Genomic DNA, 18,238 nt, shown 5'->3' with positions numbered 1-18,238 from the left:
AGACTAACCATGACTATACTAGCATTGTTAAAATTACAAATTACAAATGCTATTATTCTTACCATCATTGCACTGTTGAAATAATTATTCAACTTAGACACTAATTTGCAATCTTTATTTTTCTCCTATAGAAATGTTTGAAGTTCAATGCAGAAGCCCCAGTCTGGTCCTCTAAGCAGCGGATATTATGTACTCTGAATCAGAGTCTGAAGGATGTGCTGAATTATGGACTCTTCCAGCCAGCATACAATGGAAAAGCAGGAAAATTTTTGGACGAAGAACGACTTTTAAAGGAATACCCACTGCCCTCCATCACCCCTGTTCCTTACCTTGAGGTAGGCAACCTTCTATTCTTGTTGGACTCATCTTGAAACCGTTTCTCAAGAATGGTTTCTTAACTTATTGATGCAGTACATTAGGTGTGGCCATTTTGGACATTTGTACTATCAAAGCTACTTCTCTTTTATGTCATGTGAGTTAACTGATGCACTGAAAAAACACCATGCTGACTGACTAGTCCCTTGTGTGAACATGTTCATTGCTCAGTGCCATCTGCTTGCAATTGAAATAGTTCCTTTAAAATGTTAATTTGTGATGAGTCTTGCCGGTAATTTCTTCATTAATTCTTTATTGATCTTTCTTGGGCCTTTCTCTTCAATCCATGAAATAGTGCATAGCTTGGCAATGAAATATTTTTTTGCATACACAAAGATAAAACTAAATCAGATGAATAAACTGATCAAATAAACACAAAATATATACTCTGTTCCCAGGGTATGAAACGTTTGTAAACCTGCCATGACAATAGTAGCTCTGTAGCAGTCAGTGAATTCATTAGGTTATATAGGACTTTTTCCATTTTCATTTTTGTAAAGAAAACATAATAATAAACATACTAGGTAAATCATAAGATGTTAATTCAGATATTATAAATAACTTTGTCTCAATTATCCAAAGCAAGCCATTTTGGTAAATCTGATAATATTGTAAGAACATCTCTCTCAGAGATTGATCTCATAATTGCTAATCATAATCTCCACAACAGGCTTGTGAAAGTAACCTATTCTTTGAACCCAAAGGGGCTATCATAAGGTTAAACCATAACATGGCTGCAGATAATTGTTCAATTTCATGACATGCATAATGGTCCAGATACTTGTACATTAATCAAATGTTTAGAAGTAGTGTGTTTCACAGTAGTCCTTCAGCAGACAATATATTTAATATAAACATAAGTTTATCTACTTATTTAAGACTTTTGTTTTTATCTAGATGACCCAAAAGGCCTCCTATAGTTTGTAACCTTTTGTTTGTAAATTCATATCTTTGCACATGATTTAAGTACTGTAGGGTCTTGACATGCTTGAGGGTTCGTTGCAGAGAACCATTGCAAAGAGCCAAATTCATATAACAAAAGTCCACCCCTATACCATTTCTTAATGTACTACAGTATATAGTACTGTATGTATGGTCAAAAGATATAGGTAATTCCCCCTTATAAGATAATTAAAAGTACTAATGCATTGGATTTAGTTTAATTCACACGAAATAACAGTGTACAACTAAAAGAAATGACAGAAATCATAAACTTAAAATAATCAGTTAAAATAAACAATGAGACAAACAAACAACATTTTCTCTGCACTTTCTCTCTGTGCCTCCATAATTAGCACTCTCCACTGTAATGTAAAGAGCAATGAAACTGTCAGTGAGCCTGCAAAGTCATCTGCAGCCTATCTTTCCCCATGCTGCTGAGTGTTTGTTACAATACAAAACAAGATCTAGCTGAGATGCTAATGCTGAGAAGTGGGTATTTGAGCAGAGAGTAAGGACAGGCTCGCTCACTAGCTAGATTTGTCTCACGATCCTAATCTGTTGTGCTGCTAACATTAAAGTTGCGGTTAACAACCTTCAGCTCAGTTTCATCTCGCTCTGCTCTTCTTTCATCCAAAACCCCATTGCCCAGACTGAATCATGAAAAAGTGAATTTGCAATTTTTTTTTAATTTGCAGATGTTAACACCCTACTGTATCGTTAAATGATTTCAGAATAGAAAGCTTCCAGAGTCTTACTAGGAATGGAGTTTGTGTGGATGCATTTTGAGATGACTAGCCAGATGAAATCATACATCTGGTTGGAAGGTGGTACAGTGGGTGTCTGTTGTGGGGGCAAACCTCAGGTAATTTTTCCAGGAGCTATATGAGGCCTCAGTCAAGGCTTGACTGTCAGATGGCCTCAAACATACTGACATACTGTACGCACGATGCATAAAGTAGGGAATAGTGGAACTTTTCTCTGGTTGTTCTAATCAATGATAGTGAAAACTGACCTCACTGACCTCAAATCAGGAGATCATTGAAAAGTGGGAGAAGCATTTTGGGTAACTCCTCAATCTGGTAATATCACTGCTACTGAGATTACTGTGGCAGTTAAATTACTTTAGATTAGAGGTTTACCTTGAGAAGTTGAAAGGCCTGCACATGTTGGAGTGCCATTGAAGTCTAGTAAAACACTTCTACAATACTAGACTAAGAATAATAGTTCTAATTCTTTAGAAAGGGAACCAAGGGGAGTGTTCCAGCTATAGAGCAAATACACCCTCAGGCCTTTGCCTCTCAGCCAAAGTGCTGGAGAGGAGATATTCTTTTGTTGGACCTAAAAGGAGCAATGCATCCTCTGCCCCATTCGTGCCCCATTCGTGGCCTATGCTCTTTTACAGATATTTAAAGAGTTGTAAGACTTCACCAGTAAGACTTCACCTTTTCAGTTTGGAGACCTGGGAAGGCATACTGTATATCAGAGTGATCCTTGAGATGTCTGATGATAGTTGCTAATGGAGTAGGTGACAAAGTTGCTTCTGTGTGCTTCTTGGTCCCTTTAAGCTCAGAATGAGAGCTGGGCCACTGTCCTTGGCATTAAGTCATGTTGGTTCAGGATAACTGTGTGACTTCTTCAAGGGTGCATCTTATCTCCTTCAAAATTGTTCAAAATATTTCTGAACAGGATTTAAAGGTACAGTCTAGGTATGGAGCATATCTGGCTTGGGGGGGGGGAAGCTTTATTTAGTTTTGTTTGAATTCTGCACAGCAAAGTCCATTGGGAACCTCAACACAGTGGTAAATACATAGTTCCAATTGTTGTATTTTGTAATCTGTTTTTCGATCAAGCCTTTTCATTTTATTTGGTGATTTTTTTTATTTTATCCAGATCAATGCCATTCTTGCATTTTGACCTCTTGCTTTCCATTGGGTCAATGGATGTTTTTTTTTTACACATCCACCATCATGTTCTCAAAGCCAAAAATGTACAATGTGTCAAAGATTGATTTACTGACCCTACCCCTTTGTACAATTGTAAAAGAATTCAATTTTCTTTCAAGCAAGTTTCAGTTTATACAGTATGTACACTAACTTGTAAAGGGTAAAATGTAAAAGAAGGAAAGGAAGATATAATCCATGGTGCCTGCACATTTGTATTGTCATGCTCAAGGTAGTTCTGAAGGTACAGTAGATTCTGAAAATTTTCTGGAGGTCAAAGGGTACCTACTGTCATGTCAACACAGATACAAGTGACAATTATTTCTAACCTTTTCATTTCATTTTTCTAAAAAACAAAGTCACAAAAATTAGATTTACTTCTATGAATACATAGCTGATGTTATAGTGAAAGAAAACACTGTATAATAAAGCACAGTAATGTGGATATTTGTATTACTCTTTAGCTTCAGCATTCATTAGTGTTTATTTTCTTCTTTCGCTTTATTTGCTGATACAACAATGAAGATGTTTTGATGTAAGAACATGCTTCTCCCCTAAGCAGATTAAACCAAGTGGTAGAATATTTTATTAGCTATATGTCAATCATAGGCTATAGACTGGCATCCAATGTTTTTGAGGGACTGAATACAGTCCATTATCTATAGTTATGGTAATGTAGCTAGATTATTAAATTATTTTTAAGTTCTATTTATTAAGAGTTCTGGCCAGATGTCTGCTCTTACAATTATTGATTTAAAATGTTAATCATATTGTATAAATCAGTTTAATTTATGATCATCAATATTTAATACATTTTTTCAAAGGCTAATAATAAACTTTCTACACTTTTCTAACGAAGGTGTACTGTGAGGACTATTTAGAACTTATTCAAGTAATTTCTTTTGGAAGAGAAGCACTGTGTAAAGCTATTCCTGAAGATATGAACATTCAAAATCCAGACATTCAAAATTCACTCTGAATAATGCAGCATAATGCACCTGACATAATGCATTTCAGTACATCTTTTTAAATAATCAAATGCCAGACTGCACTACTTTCTAAAACCACCAGAAAGTGCAGTGAATGCTTACGTGGTGTGTGCAAGTATATGGGCTACCATGTGAAACACCTGGGATTGAATCCTGTTTAATGCTCACCCCCTTAGGGACAATCTTTTTCCAATTATAGAATTTAATTTATATAATGTTTTGACTTTTGTTATTCTGCATACTACAGTAAGTTAAATATTAAAATAATATTAAAAAGGAAATTAGGGCTGTTATTATTATTCAGCCATACAGTATACAGTATATATAAATTGTTATTCTTTTAGCTTGTTGTGAACATGATGTGCTTTTTTTAGGTTTACACCCACATTAAAATAATCTATATTTTGCTTTAATGTTAATTTCAGCAACAATTAATTAGGAAATATTTTTCCTTTAGATTTTGATTATAAAACTACAGTATATTTCACACATACTGTACTACAGTGACTTTAAAACCATATGGTATCACACTACAGCTCATTGACGTGTACGCTACTGTTTCGGCATATCTGTGGATGTGACTTAATGTGATTTCCGTGTGTCATGTCGGGAATTGTTCTTGTATTCAATTCACCTGGCTGAAGTTTTAAAATCACATTACAAACTGTTACATCACACCACCACTGATAATTGTGAATGCAAATATGCTGAACTCTGTGACACTACACCCTTTTGGCTGGATATAATAATCTGTCCTCTGGATGGGGGTTAGGGCGGATGTTGTCTTCCTACCTCAATTTAGCATCTGAAATGTCTCCAGCACTGCTATGGGCTTAAGAGATCATGAATGTAAAGTGAATATTTAACATTACTCTTATATTTAAAATTGATTTTATACATAAAAACATTAATATAGTAAGTGTTAATTAGACATCGTCATTAGATAATTATTAAAACAAAACTTCTGAGCAGTCATTTAAATGAATTTGTCACGTATTGTAACTTGCTTTACAGTAAGGTGCATTAGTAACCAGCAGATTTAGACACTGTCAGGAAGAAGTCATGTGAGGCATGAAACATTTCCTCCAGTGCTACATCAGAAAAGTTAAACTGAAATAGGTGCTATGCACCAGTGCAATTCTGTTGTTCTTGTGTATTTCCCTAAACTTTTTCTAACAACTCTGATGAAGCCAAATCATATATACAAATCATATAGAACAATTAGTAGGGCAGCAAAAATGTGTATAAGTACTAAAAGTTGGATTTTAAATTTAAAAGTATACATAGTATCATTAAAATGTATATTTAAAACTAAATGGTGTATACACTTTAAAAACTCAACTGCGATTTCTGTTTAAGGACATCTCTAAATTCCTTTGCTCTTTCCAAGCATCCTGGAGATTGCAGGTTTGGAGGCTCATTCATCTTAATACTTCATTATTAACCACATTTTAATATTTGACGTAAAGTAATAGCTTTGGTTTCACCGGCAATCAAAAATTACACCTTCTGAATAACAAACAAGTATTTAACCACTGTACCAGAGCGTCACTTGAGTGGTGTGCTATACATACAAACTATGAGAGTTCTATTGTTGCAACAGTAATGACAGCTAAACATTAGTTAGAATGAACATGTGAAAATGTTTCCAAAATTAATGACGTTCAGAAACTTTTTTTTATTTTCAAATGCCAAAATTTCTTTAGTTACATGATTCCATATTAATATTCAGTATTAATTAGATTTTAAAACAGCAAGTAATAAGAAAAGGTTAAAACATTATAGCTTTTTATAAAGAATAAAAACTTTATATAGTTAGAACGAGCTTGAACGTTTCCAAAATAACCAAAGTGACCAAGTTAAAGATTTAATGCAGAACATTTTTTGAAGAAGGTAGAATACTGTTGTGTACTTCATATTTTTTACTTTTAGCTACCACTACCAGCTATATACCATATATGCAGTATGTATAATAGATTTGTATTAATAAATTCATGTTGTTTTATGACATTCGTATACTGTATGTTATGCTTCTGTTATTTGTATTGTCAGCTACCAAAATTTCCCTTTAGTTACAAAATTCCAAATTAATATTCCATATTAAGTAGATTTAAGGATGATAAACTGTAAATAATTAGATTAAATAAAGCAATCATTTCATTTCATTAACATCTAATGCACCACAAGTGTCAAGTATCGATTGGCTTTGGAAAGTGAATAACACAATGTACCACGCTGTGTTACAGGTACCCCATTACTAAGATTTGACGCATGTTCTGAGTGGCTGTATCTGTATGGATTCTAACATTCATTTATTGCCTTCACTGTCCACAGGCAATGCTGTATACAGTAGTGCCTATATAGCAAGCAACTAGTATGTTCAGGTGGGTAGCTGCGTCAGCATGTGTAGGCTGCAAAGGAACAAGTAATAGGTTTGTTCCATGCTGAAAAAAAGAAGAAACAAAACACGTTTCAGCCATGGAGCCTTCTTCAGGTGTGAGTGTGTTGATTGGTATGCAATCCTGAAAATAAAGTTCAACACCTTGATTTAGAGGAAATTAGCAATTATTGCTGAATTGATTTATCATCACTTTTTATACATATTTTTTATGTATTATTCACAATATCTTACCTAAATAAAGAGATATGGTAACAATGTTGTCAGCCACTGACAAATATTAACCTCTTGGTTATTTTGATTAAAATATAAATAGTTATAGAGTCATAGAGTTTCCCCTTTTTTCTCTTACAAATATTGTCTTTAGGAAACTGATTCTGTTTTATCTAGAGCAGAACATATCCTTAAGCCATTTTAATTAGGTTTAAAATTAGCCTACTTGCACATACGGTAGTTACAGTAAATTTCTTCAAACTTTAGTGGTGAGGATAAATCACCTGACAAGTCCAGGGGTGGTCACACAAGTCACAAAATGTACAGTGTAAACAACATGAAAAATATTGTATAAGATGTCCATTTACCTGGTGTTCTTGTGCAATAAAAATATTTCTAAAACAAAGAGACAAAACATTCAACAACAAACAATCCTACATGCAGTTTTAGAGCAACTGGTTTACACTTACCACAAAAACTTGGACTAGACTAATTGCAACACCATGAGTGCTTGATGGATAGATATGCCTCCATTTAAACCAGAGGTATGTCACAAAATGGTGGAACAGACAAGACACAAAATAGAAAAGCTGGAAAAAGTTAGAAAAAGGACAAGACTCACAATAAGGCAATTAACAATACTTATTTGTAAAACATAAGTATAAATTAAAATACATTTTAGATATAAATACAAAGGTACAGTATACTGCCTTTTGTTTATATATTTCCTGAAATGAAAAGATGAATCAGATACAGTAGGTCAATAATGCATAACAAAGCTTGAGTATTCTCTTAATAAGTCACATGTTGAGGGCGTTTGGGCAGCACCTTGTCACAAGTGGTAATAAATTAACAGATAACTACAATAAAAGCAAGATGAAAGTAATTACAGAATGCTTGACTAGAAGCTGGGCATCATGGTGGCAGAGTGCTTAGGATAGCTGCCTTGCAGTGGTGGGGCCCTGGGTTCAATTCCCCCCTACAGTACTAATACAGATATGGGGTGCTAAGTGTATGAAATATGTGTTTTCCACCCATGTTTGTGTGGGTTCCTCTGGCTGCTCTGGTTTCCTCCCAAAGACATACTGTACTTTGTCATTGCCATACCTGGCTTTTTGGGAAAACTGGCCCTGGTGTGAGTGCGTGCGTGTCTGTGTCTTTGTGCCCTGTGATGGACTGGCATCTCATCTAGGGTGTGTCCCAGCTTGCTCCCATCACTTGCAGAGAGGCTTTGGCTCCCCTGTGACTCTGAATTGGATGAAGTGCAAAAACATGGATGGATGGATGCTTAGAATGTGATTCTAGGCATTAAGTACCTCACTTAAATGCATTACTTAGAATTTCAATAATTCAGCCTCAGAGGGCATATTTTCCATGGCAGAAACCACATGCTGAGCTTTGTCTGAAAAACCTGCATCAACAAAAATGTGGTCAGGATCTCATCTGTGCTTCAGAAGAGCAGAACAAAATCACTTGTGTTGTAAGTTTGGTGCAAATTGCTTTTTTGTAGACACTGACTACAGTATAAGCCCAACCCAAATTTAAAAATACCAAAACATATGGAAGGCTACAGATAAAATTGCTAAGATGCTCAAGCATACACACATTGTCTGTGTTAAAACATGGTGGCTACATTCTTTGTAATGTAAATATTGGTCTTTATTGTGTAATGTTTAATGAGTAATGGTTTAATCAAATTTTGAAGCAGCATTTTTGCTGGCTTGTAGTTTCATATTAATGCATAACCTGTTTAATAAGAACCTGTTAAAAAAAAAAACTTTTTGTATGTTTTAAGTTTGCAAACCTGGCAAACCTTGCTCTTGCATTGTTTGTATTTAAATGATTTTAGCTACGATAGAGAAAACATAGCTTTCATTGTTTGTTAAAGCACACCATATTGTTTCTTCCTTTGTATCCATACTTATTTGAAAAAAGTTACATACTCTACCTGAGTCACCTCTACAACCTCTGTGGCAGTCAGAGAGGGAGAGGTGAGTTATCCTTTAATGTGTTCTTAGAGCTCTCTTAATGTCTTAATGTGTTCCTGCTACATTTCAGTTTTTCAGCCGAGAAAGCCCATAACATACCTTTCATGTATCAGGAACTTCAGACAATCCCCACATTACTGAGTGTTTGAGTGGTTGAGCAACTTGAAATAATGAGTTGGCCATGACCCTGCTTGGCTCAGAGAATGACAGCCTGGCAGTGCTACAAGTGTGGTGACTGTGCAGGAAAGAAAGATACAGGCATCTTTCTTTCTCCATCCATCTTCATTGGATGGTCTGATAGTTGTGAATGCCAAATGATCAACCATGTTGATCAGTTCTGTCTATGAGTCATTCCCCTATCGGCCATCTAAACAGTAGCTAAGTGGAATGGAAAAATCCCTTAAACATGTGTAAATTTAGATAGATACCTGTAACAATGACCTCTCCCTTGGTGTCCTAGTTTAAAGTATTGACCATCTAACTTTAAAGTTCAGTTTTTTTGGCATAGTTTTTATTCCTGATCAAAAAAACCCATATATAATGAATGTTTCCATTTTTTTCTTCAGACCACTCTTTAAACATGAATGATTAGTCCTACATTGCTACTCTATATAGGGGATGTGAACTGTTCACAAAATGTTTTGCCAAAAAGTGTAGAGTGTGACCTCATTACTTAACAAACCATGCAGTTTACAATGAAGAGCATGATGATATGTGTCAATGGCTCATTCTAAGTTCACAAATGGTCAGGTGTCAGTATCTGAATTAAGGAGTGGTATGAAAGTTATGTAGCTGGAGTTTAACATCCTAAGAAAGGCATATGCAGTCTAAAAAAGACCAGAGCCTGTTGTGGTTAATGGCAACCTTAGAGGCCTGTACTACTTGGTCATTTTCTAGTTATGTATTTTAATTATAATGAACAGTGATACAATGTTGAAATGAACTGTTATCGATTTTCATGGGAGTATTACCTCACAATTACATTGTGTATTTTTATGATTATGGGAGTATATATTTGCATATTTTATTTCATTGAAAATAAAACTACAGTTGCCATTTCCTAAGTTTTAAGAGAGTAAAAAAGCTAATATTTTAAAGTTGTGTAATTGAAAATAATTACACATTTGATGGAAATATATCATAAAATGTTCTTAGCATTTTGTAGATAGTAAATATATGAAGCATATCCTCCATGTTCATCATTTAACTTAGGAGCTGAGTAAATGGCACTGTTAAAGCTAAACTGCTTGTTTTTTGTACAGTACTGTAAATAATCAAATGCACATTGTGTTTTTTCTTCAAAAGAAAAACATGGTCTTACTTAATTTTGTCATATCCTATACAAAGAATTGCTGTGCACATAAAAAATAATTTACTTAAACTAGCTACTGATACAGTCCTCTACATTTGCAGCAATCAGTTTGAAAATGTCGTGCATGTGAATATTGTTCAGTCACCGGACACAATAGAAAGTATATCTAACGAATTATGGGAAATGCACAAACTAAATTGCTATGACCACTTCACGGCACTAGTAACAGAACCACCAGAAAAGACTTTTAATTCTGCTTCATGTGTAATTCTACACAGGAGCACTGATAAGGATGAAACATCTGTCTTGATTGCTTGTCTTTGCTAAATAAATGTGAAGCTAATTTAAAAAGTCTTTTTCAAAAGTTATGTGATGGTTTTTGCAATTTAATTTGCATATTTCCCATAATTTAAAGCTCTTTGTTTTTACCTGGACACCTTTAATTCTGAATTCTAAGCATTCTGAGACAGGGTGTTTCTAAGAACAAACTTAAGCTGCAGTAATCTGTGGGATAGACGAATGTTGTCTATGACATTTTCACTATGTTAGAAGGCACAACTGTCTCAAAATATTTTTTTAATTCTGCTTTGTCTTTATCAAGTCAGAGTAAGTTATCTTATTAGGGTTCATAGTGATCTATGTGGTATTTCTTTATTATAGATTATGGAGTTAAATTGACTTTATAATATGGAATGAACTTTTATAATATGACCTTTTATTTACCTTTGAGTCCAAATCCCAGAGACAATAAAAAAAAAATCTAGCCATACTCTAGTAAAACGTGAAAAAATGATACTGAGTAGAACTATTGCATGACCTGCTAAGGAAACAAACTCATTTCTACAAAACGACTATTGGGGATGGTAATACTGTAGGAGGTTAATAGTTAATATGGTTAATATTGATTGTTGCAGTTAGAAATTTCATGATTGGAAAACTCTTAATACCCCTGTGGTATCCAATAATTTTGATTGTTTAAAATGATCATTAAAACCCAGACACATTTAAAACTGCAAAAAAAACAAAACAAAACAAACAATACCACTGATGGAAAATACTAAAAGCCCATGGAAGGTTATTGCTGTAACTTAAGAACTAAAGAGGAAACCACATCCAACAGTAGTAAATAGTTTAGCTATATTGTTTAATTCTAATTAGATTAAATAAACCTTTTATGGGTGACGTGGAAACACAGCAGCTCACAGCTCTTGGATCCCAAGTTTGATTATGAACTAAGGTGCCATCTGTGTGGAGTTTGCATGTTCCCATGTGCTTGTTTGTATTTTCAAAGGGTGATCAAGTTTCTCTCAACCTCCTAAATACTGTACAAGCTTGCTACATTAAGTGGTACCTCTGAATTATCTGTGTGTGTATGTGTGTCCTGTGGTGGACTGGAGTCCTGTAACACTGCAGCCCTTACCAGGAATAAGTGACTATCTGACATTGGCTGAATAGGTAATTATTTATCAGTAGAGCTGTTTCTAATATGAAGGGTTTGTGCATTTCTGACCCTCATTTGTTAGTTGTCTTTCATTCAAGTGTTCTCTTTTTTATTTAATATCGCTCAACACGGTGACTTTACATAATACCAAGGCCTTTTGTTTAGAAAATTATATATTTATAAACTGGTGTTACTAAAGTAAGTAAGTGGTGATTTCTTTATATGCGGAGGTGATATACCTCTTTCTAAAACAGAATTTGTAAAAGGAATATTTAAAGGCAGGTAGAATTTCTGAAAATAGCTGCAATGAAAATAACCCAATTAGAAGAGTCCTAACCATGTCAACACAGTCATATCTATGCCATATCTTGCCCAATGAGTCCAAAAGGGCAACTAAGGTACCACCCCAAACCTCAGTTTAAATCTATGTACACATCTCTGAAATAATGTATTTATTGCATAATGCACATTACATATACTGAAATTATAATAAGTAAGCTAACTGTGTACAGTACAGAACAGCTGCATAAAGTACATACTGACTCCAGACAATGCAACACGATGCTGTAATATACAGTATTTGAAAGATTTGACTCATAACGGAAAATGTATTCTTTATGAATTCAGTTGATGTCTGGGTAATTTCTATGTTGCAGTGAACACAATCTACAAATCTAAAAAAAGTTAAAAACAGTAGTTGGATTTTGGGGTGTGTGTTGTGAAATGATAGGCTTTAAAATTGTTTACATCTGAAATTTTACACATCTGACATTCTTAAACCTTCAAAGAAGCAGTCGACAGAGGGAACTACTGAAAATACCATGTTATGCTGTAAACATATTAATGAAGGTTACTCTTCTACACATTTTAGACCCTGGAGACTGAAATCTGCTTCTATAGTAAATCGTCTTGCAAATCAAAGCATACCTTTTGGCTTTTTTTCAAATATATATTTTTTTTTCAGTAGAAAACTAAACATTACATAGTACTTTGCACTTGAATTATATTTGATGTAGAACATTTTTGGCATGGCAGAGTGGTTAGCTTTGCTGCCTTGAAATGAACTAGATCTCTACAGCTGGACTTTAAAGTGCACAAATGCAAGCGAGCACAAGAGTACAGGTAGAAAGTGTTTCTCTGGAATTTTTTGGAACAGTTTTTATGACTTCTCAATCTCTGCATATGTATGTAGGACATACTTAAGAGTAATTACATCTCAGTTCCCAAAGCAGCTTGTATTGCTGGATAATATTCATCCACTGTGTTGTACATATCCAGAGTCCCTACAGATATTAATGGTTCTATTACATGGAAAAAAGAATATTCTTTATATTTGTTTAATGAGAAAAGATCTGTTTACACTTTTTTCTCATTTTGTAACACACAAGAAACTGGAAAGGTTGGCATGTCTGTCTACGTGGAGTTTGTATGTTCTCCCTGCGTTCACATGGGTTTTCTCCAGGTGCTCTGGTTTCCTCCCAGCGTCCAAAAACATACTGTAGGCTAATTGGCTTCTGGGAAAACTGGTCTAAGTGTGAGTGTACGTGTCTGCGCCTATGTCTGTGTGTGCCCTGAGATGCACCTGCTTCCCTTCCAGGGTGTATCCCACCTCACATCCATTGCTTGCCATGGTTCTGGCTTCTCCGCAACCTCGAATTGAATGAAGAGGTTAGAAAATGGACGGGTGGGTAGAAAATGATGATAGTAAAGATATATTGAAAAAAAATAACTCTTGAGTGGAAAAGATCTAGACATGATAAAGAATCGGGATCTTTATTTGCAATTTAAGAGTTAACACAACTTCAGTGTACTCCAAATCTGTTTAATCATACCTGGAATCAATACACTTCTAATTAAAGTAGGATTTTTGTTGCGTGAAAGCATAGTTTATAACCACCTAAGGAATGACTGTGTCAGGGACAGTTCTTTCCGGGCCCTATGCGGACGACACGATCCGAAAGGTGAAGAAACAATAGGGAAAAATATCATGCAGGAGTCGGTCAGGGGACAGGGGGGCGTGTCCGAGGTGAGCAGGTGTCCAGGGGAAGTGAGTCCGGGGCAAACAATACAAGCAAAAATCCAAAAGGGAAATCCAAAACGGGAGGCAAAGTCCAAGACCAGGGTGTCCATCCAAAGTAATTAAAAACCAGAACCGGGTCGGGACCGGCGGGACAAGGAATCAGGAACAGGAAACTAAAACCATAACGGCGCTAGACGCGGCAGGACCCCGGGCTCTCACGAAACAGGATTCAATGAGAAGCCCGGGGTCCTGCGTCTAGCTCCGTTATGGTTTTAGTTTCCTGTTCCTGATTCCTTGTTCCGCCGGTCCCGACCCAGTTCTGGTTTTTAATTACTTTGGATGGACACCCTGGTCTTGGACTTTGCCTCCCGTTTTGGATTTCCCTTTTGGATTTTTGCTTGTATTGTTTGCCCCGGACTCACTTCCTTTTGGACTATAATAAAATCATTAAAAATATCTGAGACTTTCTGAGCTAATAAGTGAAAAATCTACAGATGGAAATCTATCTCTCTCCGAATTTGGGAGGATTTGATTAAAGTAGAAAACATTGGAATCTGCATGTGGTTCTAATTAGTTGTTTTAGTTGCAGAATTTTGTCAATTAAAGTTCAAATATTTGTTCTTTGCGATCTTAATTAATGGGGTTGCAGAACTGCTTTGGTAAATTTTTATGCTTCATTTTTATGTTTTTGATTTCTTGGTATAACATATCCCTTGGTACTATTTAATGTCATCTTACATTATGAATGTTACTTTTATTTTAATGTACATGTAATTATCAAAATAGTGACCAAGCAGATTTGTAGAGAACGTATAGCACAGTTCTGTGACATGGGGCATTGGCCTGCTTTGAGAGAGTCATCACATGATATGACAGACGAGCAACTGACCTCTATAAAAAAATCAATGTTACGTTGCCCTGGGCTCTGATTAGATGGGAATAGGTGTAAACACTCACTCTGTTTAACTCATTGCATTCTACTACTATTGCTTTTCAGTTTTTAAAACCAAGGCATATTATGATACTTCTATTATAACATTTTTAGCTTTATCTAGACCAAAAACATAGTATTAAGCTCTAAAAACGTGTATCTCAGTATGCAGAACAAACATTACATTTTATTCTTGGTTGCATTATTAACAAGAACTCACCAGCTTATTTCTCCTCCATCCCTCCTGTGTAAAGACAGAATGATGAATTTCCTGGGTGAGCCACAAATACACAAAAAAAGTGTTCTCCATAGATCTCACATTTTATTCCTAAGTACAAATGCTTCAAGATGCAAACTATTTTGAGAGCATACATGTTTTTAAAGCCTATATTTCTTTCTTGTAAAATGGCAAATGACAAGCACAGAATTCCTAATGTTAGATGTTATGAATTAAACTCAAGATTTTAATTTTACTTTTAATATCTAAATACATTTGTGAGAGATCTGACCCTGAGTGCCTTCTTGTGGTGTTTATCTGTAATTCTTTTAACCATATTTTGTAATTTGTTTTACTTAAGACAGTTACTGTAGGCATTTGTTATTTAACAGTAACTATTACTTTTTTATTGTCTCTGTACATTTACTTTATAATAAGTAAAGAAGCATGTCACATTTAGAAAAAATCAGATACTATTATTCCCAAGACACTTGTGTTAAATAAAAATGAGAATTTTGAAAATGGTTTTAGTAAATAACCAGAAATATGTATGACTAAATGTCTACATGTATAGATACATTTCTGTATCTCTTATTTTGGTCTGGATTTTCTGGAAATTCTGCTCTAAATTTTATTGAACTACTGGAACATGGAAAGCCCTTTCATATTTCTAAAGGTGCAAATGTTAAGTATTTAAATGAATGATAGCCAATCTTCCTCTGTTAGTTATTACTAGGTGTATGACTCTTTTACTCTGTTTCAATTGCAAAATAATAATTGTGAATGAGCTTGCTGCAGAACAGCACTGATATTTTTAAATACATGTTAACATGCAACAAAATAGCATGTGATACACAATATTCATGTATTCAGCCAAGCTTCTCCAGAGTCACCTTTATTAAGCCAATGGAAACTATTATACTTAGTACCTTTTAAATTAATGCAATTATTGTTTTGCTTACATGGTTAATTCTTTGCTTTCTGTGTTTATGGTGTTTTCTTTTTTGTTAACACTGAATAAATAGGCAATTTGAGTGCAGTGGATGGTCAGTTTGTGAAACTTATATAATTGTGGAGTCAGATTTCCAAGAAAAATGTTGTTTTTCACCTTGACGAAAGGTACAAGTGGAACCATAGTGTAGGTCAGATACCCTCATCAATGTCAGCTGTACAGTAATGATTCAGAAATGCTGGTGTTGTGCGATATTACTATTTAGCCTAGGGGCTGTAGATTAGTTTTAAAAGGTTCCAGAGGATTGGGCAGTGAGTCTTAATCTAATTTTTTTTTTATCTCTAGACCTGCTCCAAGCCTCACACTCACAGAAGTCAATTGCTTTGTTCATCTAAAGTTTCTTGAATTTTTTTTATTTAAAAAATAGGCACATAGAGTAGTAACATCTTCTACTTTTGTCTCCTTAATAGATGATGTGACATGAAACATGTTTAAAAACACTAAGTAAGCTGTAAATGTTAACATAATAATAATTTGTTTGGCCTTCTTTCCTTCCACAGTTCCGTTACAAGAGAAGAGTTTATACTCAGAGCCACCTGGATGACAAGCAGCTGGCCAAGCTTCATACAAAGGTAGGAAATGGGGTTTTCAGAAATTTTTCTTTGGTGTAGATATATTTTTTTTAACTTCCAAATTAAATTTTAATTGGTTTACTTAATTTCCAACCCTTTCCTCTATCTCATTCTATAATATTATAGTATAATACTGTAGATAGAAGTTGATATAATTTTCACATAATGCCTCTTAAGTAGTATATACTGTACCAGGTTCATAATATTTTTGACATACAATATTTGTATACACATACATTTAAATTCTATGTATTACCCACAAAAAGCAGGGTAATTAAAAGCATGCAGAAGAATATCCACTGTGACATTTAATTCTTACTATATCAAAGGATGCACAGAAGGATCTTAGGTTAACTTCTCTAGATTTCTCTACAAGATCAATTCTCTACATCTCCAAGTAAAGCTTTTAAAGGGTGCTTTTAACCAGTTCTTAAGATGGTGAAGCAAGAGGTTATTTAAAGACCCAAACATAACTGTGTGCAGACCACAGACCTTTAATGCTCTTAACCCTTTACAGGGAGGACCCATACAAACTCTCCTCTGCTTGTTACTTAGAGTTCCCCTGGCATTCTCAGAGAAACATCCAGTTCTGCTACTAATCTCCCATCTGAACAGATAGCAACTTCCAGCTCTGTGGTCAGTTGTTCCATCCCCAAGGTGTCAACCTGCCAAATATCTACTGTAGTATTCCTCACCTATTGTAATTTAACACCTACAGTACATTAAATTATAGGTACCATAGAGTAGTACTACATACTGTATGTTCTTTATACTACTCACAATTGAAGGATATTGAACAGTTTCACAAAGTGTTTTCACAAATTTGTAATCATTGACATTTGTAAAAACAAAATGTGATTATTTAGCTTTTTCTTCCACTGACCCATGAGAGACAGAAATTGTAGCTTTCTTAATTGTCACTCAACCACTAAGGAAACACACAAACCCATAATTGTAAATGTCCGGAATGTCAGTAAATATCCATTCAATTTTCAGGAGTCAGGAAAGATGGGGAAGGTATTTTTTTTGCTTCTTGTTGATGAACTGTAAACATTCATGGATGATAGAGAGGTGAATTGTAATCCATGAACAGGAAATGCAATACATGGTGTGGATTTGCTGCACAATCATTGGGTTTATGATTATGACTGGTCTATAACATTGCCTTTGACCACTACAAGTTCTGTTCTTTGTTGACTGGATATGCATGCTCAGAACGTCACACACTCCAAATGGTTGCCTCACAATCACTGTCATCAGCAAAATGTTCACCCCAGCATCTCCAAATGCGTTGTTACCCATTTTTTTGGTACAAGCTAAATTGACTTTCAATAATTAAAAGAAGTGATAAGCACACTGATTTCCTATCCACATCTCATAAGCATGTACCCAATGCAAGTTGATGGTGTTTTGCTGTGATGGGCAGTACTGTATGTCTGTCTTGACACAGATACCACTCATTTCCCTTGAACATAATAGGAGTTGTGTTGCATGCGTGTATGACCTAATATCGGGGACATACTTTGTCAACTGCTGGTGATTTGTGCACTTTGAACAGTCATTCCTGCACACTTCCAGTATATTGAGTCTTTTGCAGTGTCGATATACTGTAACTGAAATACAAAATGCACTAGCCATTTCAGTTTGCCAATTTCCTGGCTCTGGTTGGGCAACAGCCAGATAATGCTCTTGATGTGTAAGATGTCATTATGGAGTCAAGTCTGGCACATGACGTAGTGAATGCCCCAGTCTCTCCACACAGACATTTCTAGACCTTTGCCAGATGGGAGTGTACAAATTAAGGCATGTGACACCAGTCCTTAATTTCAGGTGCTGACATCTACAGTAAGTCAGTAATATTGACTCATTATAAGCACAGAATGAGCTA

The 18,238-nt window shown here is 35.0% G+C and overlaps 1 protein-coding gene across 1 annotated transcript in view; it reads left to right on the top strand.

The window, feature by feature from the left end:
• shank3a (SH3 and multiple ankyrin repeat domains 3a) overlaps window positions 1-18,238 on the top strand; it is a 476,554-nt gene that overhangs the window by 70,854 nt on the left and 387,462 nt on the right. The window contains exons 2-3 of the mRNA XM_088922585.1: window positions 132-335; window positions 16,279-16,350. Of these exons, the coding sequence (XP_088778711.1) occupies window positions 132-335; window positions 16,279-16,350 (276 nt within the window). The remainder of the gene's footprint in view (window positions 1-131; window positions 336-16,278; window positions 16,351-18,238) is intronic.

This window comes from Atractosteus spatula, chromosome 8, assembly GCF_055471065.1.
Source record: "Atractosteus spatula isolate fAtrSpa1 chromosome 8, fAtrSpa1.hap1, whole genome shotgun sequence".
Taxonomy (NCBI): domain Eukaryota; kingdom Metazoa; phylum Chordata; class Actinopteri; order Semionotiformes; family Lepisosteidae; genus Atractosteus; species Atractosteus spatula.
This window is presented reverse-complemented; position numbering and strand designations above follow the sequence as displayed.